Source organism: Oncorhynchus clarkii, chromosome 2 (genome assembly GCF_045791955.1).
Source record: "Oncorhynchus clarkii lewisi isolate Uvic-CL-2024 chromosome 2, UVic_Ocla_1.0, whole genome shotgun sequence".
Lineage (NCBI taxonomy): Eukaryota > Metazoa > Chordata > Actinopteri > Salmoniformes > Salmonidae > Oncorhynchus > Oncorhynchus clarkii.
In genome coordinates this window covers 84,824,615-84,832,703 of record NC_092148.1, presented here as the reverse complement: position 1 = coordinate 84,832,703, position 8,089 = coordinate 84,824,615, and the positions used below count along the sequence as shown (strand labels likewise).

General features: G+C 41.6%; 1 protein-coding gene across 1 annotated transcript; it reads left to right on the top strand.

Moving 5' to 3' along the window:
- The first annotated feature begins 923 nt into the window (after positions 1-923).
- On the top strand, positions 924-6,043 carry LOC139382927 (ALX homeobox 1). The gene is made up of 4 exons (XM_071127202.1): positions 924-1,247; positions 1,973-2,274; positions 2,711-2,839; positions 4,599-6,043. Exons 1-4 carry the CDS (start codon positions 1,028-1,030, stop codon positions 4,926-4,928), a joined length of 981 nt encoding a protein of 326 aa, XP_070983303.1. The 5' UTR covers positions 924-1,027; the 3' UTR covers positions 4,929-6,043.
- Positions 6,044-8,089: the final 2,046 nt, after the last annotated feature.

Here is an 8,089-nt window from a genome sequence, read left to right as displayed (position 1 = left end):
CAGTTTTATCTCAATCCCTTCATTCAAAGACTCAATCATGGACACTTACTGACAGTTGTGGCTGTTTTGCGTGATGTATTGTTGTCTCTACCTTCTTGCCCTTTGTGCTGTTGTCTGTGCCTAATAATGTTTGTACCATGTTTTGTTCTGTTACCATGTTGTGCTGCTGCCATGTTGTGATGCTACCATGCTGCGTTGTCATGTGTTGGTGCCTTGCTATGTTGTTGTCTTAGGTCTCTCTTTGTGTAGTGTTGTGTTGTCTCTCTTGTCATGATGTGTGTTTTTGTCCTAATACATTTAGATTATTTTTCTTATTTTTAATTCCTTTCGCCGTCGCCGCAGGAAGCCTTTTGCCTTTTGGTAGACCGTCATTGTAAATAAGAATTTGTTTTTAACTGACTTGCCTAGTTAAATAACACAAACATTTCACATTTAAAAGCATAGTTTTTAAGGCTAAAACATATCATAAAAGTTGTTACACAATGTAAATTCATATTTTCATAAATATATTGCCATGATAATAAAGTTATTCAGTTTATTAGCAATCATTTCAACCAATAACTGGAATGACCATCAAGTGAGTGTCTAAGACCAATGTCCGTTTCCATGCGCTCTAACAAATTGTATGTGCAGTCTCAACTTGCAGTAGGCTAGATAAATCATTACCCCACTTTATTTGGGGTGGCTCAACATGTTGTAAATTTAAGTCAATTCGATTGTTTCCTTTAAGCCCAATTCTAGGGTCTAGAATCACTTAAAGTGTGTTTGGTTTGGACTGTGCGGGTGGGAGGAGTTCCGAATGCTCCATATTCAAAAGTGGGGAGGGAGGCTTCTTCAAGGAACCCCCTCTCCCTCCCGTTATAAAGAGACCACAGTGCCTTCAAGACAAGACATATTAACGGCTTTGAACAATTATTGTGTTATCGGGGTAGCCGATATAGCTCTTCAAATTTGTTGAACGTCGACAGAACTTATTTATGGTCAGTTGACAAGGTTCTGTGAGCGACGAGATCTCGGGAAGGAGATCATGGAATACATGAACGATAAATTCGCATTGAAAAGTCAAGCGATTAAGGGCAGCGACTACTACATGGGCTCTGGCGGCGCGCTGGACCAAGTTATGGAGAGTTTGGACAGTGTGCAGTACTACAGCAAGACCTCGCCCAAGTGTGTGCAGGCCTTCGGGATACAGAGCAGCGAGCACCACTCGCGAATGGAGCGGTCCTCGCCTTGCGGAGACCAACACGGTTAGTTACTGGAACCTTTTCCACTCACGATGCATAAAACGCTACCAAATATATTTTTTAACTGTCGCTGAAATTGTTAGGCTATGAGATGTGTTACGATGCATTAGGCCTATAACTAAATGTACATGCATTATAGTCTATACTTGCAAGTAAAGTGTTACCCACGTTTTTTGTTCTCAAAATTGTGCCTGAGAAATGAACATGGTAGGCTACTTGTGCGTAATTTCCTCACATCTCCACATTTATGTGCCATATCTCAAACAAGTTTTTTTAAATGTTATGTGATTCTTATTGCTCTAAATCCATAAACTATTGAATTGCGGCAATTGAGTTATTTTTTTATATTGCCAAGCTAGCAACACATTGAAAGAGCAATGGGCAGATGTGATCATATTTAAAATCTACCTGTTTAAATGAGGAATGGAAGTATGTTTATAGGCTCACATTATTAAGTTGTGGTTTTGAAAATATTATTTTACATCACCAAAACTGAAATATAACCGTACTGCAAAATATTTCACATTCACCGCATATAGGTTACATAACAAATATGCCTACATGCAACATCTCATCTCATGTAAATATATTCGTCAATGGCTTATTATTTATAGCCTCACTCATCTGTCATAGATTACTTAATATGCCACATGCCTATATTTTTGCAACATCTGCGTTATTCATTGATTTATAATACAAATAATACCTTTTATTTTTCTTTCATATAGCGAATTATGGTGTCCAGAAAACGGAAGATACCTTGCACGCGGACCTTGGAAGGTCGATCGACAACTGTTGCAATCTGAGGGCCTCGCCGGTAACGGCGTGTCAGGAGAAAACGGATTTGGACGAAATGGGTGACAAGTGTGACAGTAACGTATCGAGCAGTAAGAAGAGGCGACACAGGACGACATTCACGAGCGCACAGCTGGAGGAGTTGGAGAAGGTGTTTCAGAAAACTCATTACCCAGATGTTTATGTGAGAGAACAACTGGCGATGAGGACGGAACTAACCGAGGCCAGAGTGCAGGTAATGTAGACCTACTCTCACTGTCCTTCAGTTGTTCTATTGCCACGTTGTTTAGGAACAGAATCGGGAACATCACATGTAGCTATTACTATTGACTGAGATCACTTTGGTCTTATTTTAGGTCTATTAAAACAATTTGTTATGTATTTAGAATGTACAAAATAAGTGGGCCCAAGGTTATTTAATGTAGTGCAATGCAGGCCATTTAGGCTTTTTAACCATATTTTTTGAGCATATTTTAAGATTTACTACTGTCAATTAAGAATTGATCCTCGATTTCTTTTTTGGCTCTGTATTTGTGTGACGGCTTGGTGTACTTTTAAATGTCATCTAACAGAGCAATAGGTTAAGACAACGCTGAAAAAGAAGGGTACATGTTGACCAATTTCTTTATTGACAAAGTTAGCTTATTTTGTATCTCTCGTTCCCGTTTTAGGTGTGGTTTCAAAACAGAAGAGCCAAGTGGAGAAAAAGAGAACGTTATGGACAGATTCAACAGGCAAAAAGTCACTTTGCAGCCACATACGACATATCCGTGTTGCCAAGAACAGACAGTTACTCACAGGCAAGTTTGCTCTTTCACCAGAACAATTTATTTGCCACCATTGAATCGTTTTTTTTGTCTCCGTCTTCTGTAAAATCAAATAATCTGAAATTAAACATATGGTTTTGGTAGGCTATACTAAGTTCTAATTATTGTTAATAATGACCTAATATCATTTGTGGAGCATGTCGTGCGTTAAAATGGAATAGGTTAGACTATAAATAAGATGAGAGTGCTGTTGACCGCCACAAACCCTTGATAGATTGACCAACTCTGACGGCGTGTTCGATTTATCATGCACCATATTTCAGATAAGATTTCCAAAGTTGATTTAGAAGGTATCTCGGCAAACCACTGGAATTAATGATTCCGTCTCAGATTTCACTGAAAATATTGACTTTTCTCTAGACTGTGTAGGCTATTCTTTGAAAGCCAACATTAAACGTTAAAGCCATAACGGGCTGCCAGAAAGCATTACTCAAAAGTAAAATGTATAAAGCCTTCATTCCCGTAAATAATGATACATGTTTAACTTTGTCTGACCCATCAAAATCCTTAGTTGGGGTGTGGTCACGCCGTCAGTGTAGAACGCGTTAGTCGCGTTTGAAGTAAATAGACTACTCTTACAGACTAACGTCGTTGAAGAGGATTAGCTTTGAAGATGTAAAGGCGTACAGCCAGGCTCTCAATGTCCTGTCCTAAATCCATGCCTGAATTCCCTCTCATATGTTTCTCATATTAACACTAGAATAAAGCCATCGCCTTTAATATAGTTTATCCAGATATATTACTTACTATAGAGGGCACTGACGCCAAGTGGTGGATTGAAACATGCCCAATATTTTACTGTTTGTTTCAGACCATGACTAAATCCATTTGAAAGTTGATGATTTCTTCCTTGTACATACTGTAGGGGGAACATGAGTTACATTTTTGGGGGGTTGGACATGGACATTTCTATGAAAGAGTATGATCTGGATTGGTTTTAAAATGTGAAGTTTGTGTAAAATTGTTGCTATATTTATAGATGGTTGAGGACATATCTGATATGCTCTCTGATGTCATATGTTTAGGGAAATAATTTTGTTTGCAACCAGTTGAAAATATAAACGCTAACAAACCGTCATTACTTATAACCACCAAACCAGACCACAATCTTCACCAGCACCACAATGAATTGTCTTTCTAGTATTTGCTAAATTTGTCTGTAAACCAACATTTGGCAGTAGCCTACCGTAGTTCCAGCCCAGTGGTACACTCTTAGAAAAAAGGGTTCCAAAAGGGTTCTTTGGCTGTCCCCATAGGATAACCCTTTATGGTTCCAGGGATAACCCTTTATGGTTCCAGGGAGAACCCTTTATGGTTCCAGGGAGAACCCTTTTTGGTTGCAGGTAGAACCCTTTTGGGTTCTAGATAGAACCATTTTGGGTTCAGATCTTACAGATATGATTTTTCCTGGTTAATCAGGAATACAATTTGTGACATCTGGACTGGAAGCCTTCTCCCCCCTGATATTCTATAACATCCCTGAAATCTGAAATGTAAGCTTCGGCTATAGGCTATCTGAAGTAGCCTGATACCACTTTATAAAAATAAAATACCCTCAATATACTGTAGAATAGAATAACTTCAACGCAATGTGGACATTTCCCTATGGCCTCACAATGGCAAAATACTAAACATCAGTAGTACTTCATAATCAAAGCCAAGACCAATCAACTTCTCTGGTAGAATAATAAATAACCAGATAATTAATGATCTGTTTTATTTTACTCCACAGATCTCCAACAACCTGTGGCCCAGCCCTGCTCCCAGTGGCTCTGTGGTCTCCTCCTGCATGCTCCCCCGTGGATCTCCCCCATGTGTCACCTCGTATTCCCACTCCCCCCGCTCTGCAGCCGACCACGGGTACGTGGGCTTCCCCAACCAGCAGAACCAGTTTGGACACGTCTCCCTCAACAACTTCTTCACGGCCGACTCCCTCCTCACTCCCTCGCCCAATGGACACCCATTCGAGACCAAGCCTGAATTTGAGAGACGCTCATCCAGCATTGCTGTGCTGCGGATGAAGGCTAAGGAACATGCGGCCAACATATCCTGGGCCATGTGATTGTGAATGTCTCTTCTGCATGTCCAGCCAGCTGACTGACTCACAGCCTCTCTAACTTTAGCATTACTACTGCGCACGTTTATAACCCCCAATGTTGACTGACAGAAATCTGACTGTGACACTGATTGATTGAAGAGGACATACAGAAGTCAAAATAATGTAGGCCTAGATGCTGATTACTGACTGGTTGTCTCCGAGACTGGAGAGACATGAAGCCTCTCCATGGAGTCAACAAACTGTGAACCTGTTGGTCAAAAGAGTCAAATGTCAGAGGAGATGAACTGCTTCAAGATTTAAAGGTCTGCTCATCGAGGTTGAGCAGTGCATTTCAGTTCACAACACACAGATGAAATTTACTTTCAGGTTAACACCCGATGTTAAACAATGCATTGCTGAAAATGTACCCCTCTGTGACTTGAAAACTCTGAGCCGGTTCGAGCACTCCATTAAGAGTGGTGCAGCGGTCTAAGGCACTGCATCTCAGTGTTAGAGGCGTCACTACAGACCCTGGTTTGATTCCAGGCTGTATCACAACCGGCCGTGATTGGGAGTCCCATAGGGCGGCGCACAATTGGCCCAGCGTCGTCTGGGTTAGGGTTTGGTCGGGGTAGGCCGTCATTGTAAATAAGGATTTGTTCTTAACTGACTTGCCTAGTTAAATAAAGGTTAAATAAAATAAATAAATCAAAAGCATGCTTTGTATGTCCAGGAAATAATCCATCTAAAGATCAACTATAGTATGTCCTATAAGTTGAGGACAGTGTGAATATTGTAATTCCCTGTGCTTTATAATTCCATTGCCCTACAGTCACTAAAACGATGCACACACATCTTAGAGGTAGAAGGCCGTGTTGTTATGATTCTGGATGGTCAGACAGCTAGCAACAATGACAAAAAAGCTGCTATGTGGGGAATCGTAGGTGGCTCGTTTCAGCTCGTTGTCTTGTTATTGATATCATGTCTTGTTCCGAGTTGTTTTGACTCAAGCCACATCTATGCTAATATGGCAAAAATTCACTAGCTAGCTAACCAACAACTGTAACAATGTATCTGAGAGACAACTGCTCATTGTGAAAATGTATTTATGTTTTTAATAAACATTTGGAGACTAAATATATACGTTGTCAACAATCTTGTCTGTTTTGCCCCAAGGGTTGTGCACGTATTGGTTTTGTCACAAACAACCCAACCTTCTACTGTATGCCACTCAGGACTTTCAGAGCAGAACAGAAATGAAATGGACTGACGTACTAACATGTCTGCAGTGTGCCTTGCGGTAAAGCTATGTAACCTCATTAGCTGTGTCTGTGTTGTGCTACAAGGCCCCAGCACAGGAAGCAGTTAGACATTTTGTCATTATAATTTCTATTAAAATGATCAAATAAAAATATAATAAAAACCTCAATTGTGATAGATTATGTTTTATTGTATTCACACAGTTTTGGAGTTACTCATTGTAGACAAGGAATAATCTGCCTTACAGGGATGTAACCATAGCGTTACACTACAGTAATATACTGTAATTTAACTATTGACGTACCTAGTATAATGTGTATAATCTACATGGAAATTAGAATTATCATTAAAAAAACTTCAGGCACTGCATCTCTTCAGATACAATATAAATCGTTGATATTATTATCCAACTTAATCCCCCTCTCCCCCCTATAGTCACATGTATTCCTATTATCCCACCACATGGAAACAGGAGCATGTTCTCTGCCTTTCTCCTCTGCTGAGGGCTGACGTCAGCCCTTTGTGTTTCTCTCTCTCTGAGATCACTCACTGTCTGTTCTGTAGCGGATAGCGTCTCATCGTGCAAAACCTGTCCATATGAACAGTATGCTTGATTTAAGTGTAACTTATGTCAGATGCTTTGACATTGCACTGCCTTTGTTTTCCTAGGGACACTACTTCACTTCCTGGTTATTGCCAATAAAAAGTATGCATCAGAGTATTTTATCTAGGAAATACAGTACATGTGTCAAAACAAGGGTCCTTTGATGAGAAGCTTAATTCTTGGGTCAATTTCAACGCATATCATAATGGGAATGATGGACTTTTCTTGGCTTCGGATTATCTCTACTTTTAATTAAACTCTGATTCTTATCTTACAAAAATCCATCTATCTTTATTTAACTAGGCAAGTCAGTTGAGAACAAATTCTTATTTTCAATGACGGCCTAGGAACAGTGGGTTAACTGCCTTGTTCAGGGGCAGAACGACAGATTTGTACCTTGTCAGCTCGGGGATTCCATCTTGCAACCTTTCAGTTACTAGTCCAACACTAACCACTAGGCTATGCTGCCACCCCTATGCATCTAGCATGTTCAGTAGACATCCAATAGAACATATATCACATTAGACAAGCTCACGGCAAGAAGCTTTCTCAGTAATGGACCACCCTCAACTACCCCTTACAGACAGTCTCTGTGTGTGCGCACATGTGCATGTGTGAAAGAATGTGTTTTACTGTATCTGAATGGCCATCAGTTGCTCCCCAGGGAACTTCTTCCGTGTATCCCCCCTGTAGTATGTCCCCCCCTGTAGTATGTCCCAATTCCTCTGATTCCTGCGCTTTATCCCCCCCCCCTACAGTATTTGTGATCACAGAAACAGGCCGGCCAGGCTGAAGACAGATGTGTGGGAAGAGGGTGGAGGAGTCATCCCTGCCTCATCTCAGGGCAGGCTCCCTGCTTCTACAGACTAGATCCATCACCAGCTCCAATGGGTTTGACCTCGCTAGGTTAACCTAAACCATTAATAAGACTGCCCCTCTCTCCCTCCCTCTCATGGTCGTGCTGGGGAGGATTGGACCTAGTGGGGAGGTAAAGGAGGTGATGACTAAGGGGGTAAGTGAGGGAGGAGAGGACTGGCGGAGGTGTGGGAGGAGAGTACTGAGGGGGGAAGTGAGGGAGGAGAGGACTGGTGGAGGTGTGGGAGGAGAGTACTGAGGGGGGAAGTGAGGGAGGAGAGGACTGAGGGTGGAGGTGGGGGAGCACTGAGAGGGGAGGTGGGGGAGGAGAGGACTGAGAAGGGAGGTGGGGGAGGTGGGGGAGGAGAGGACTGAGAAGGGAGGTGGGGGAGGAGTGGACTGAGGGGGAAAGTGGGGGCGACTGATGGAGCTTGGCTGAGCTGTCGAAAGGAAGACATACATCTAC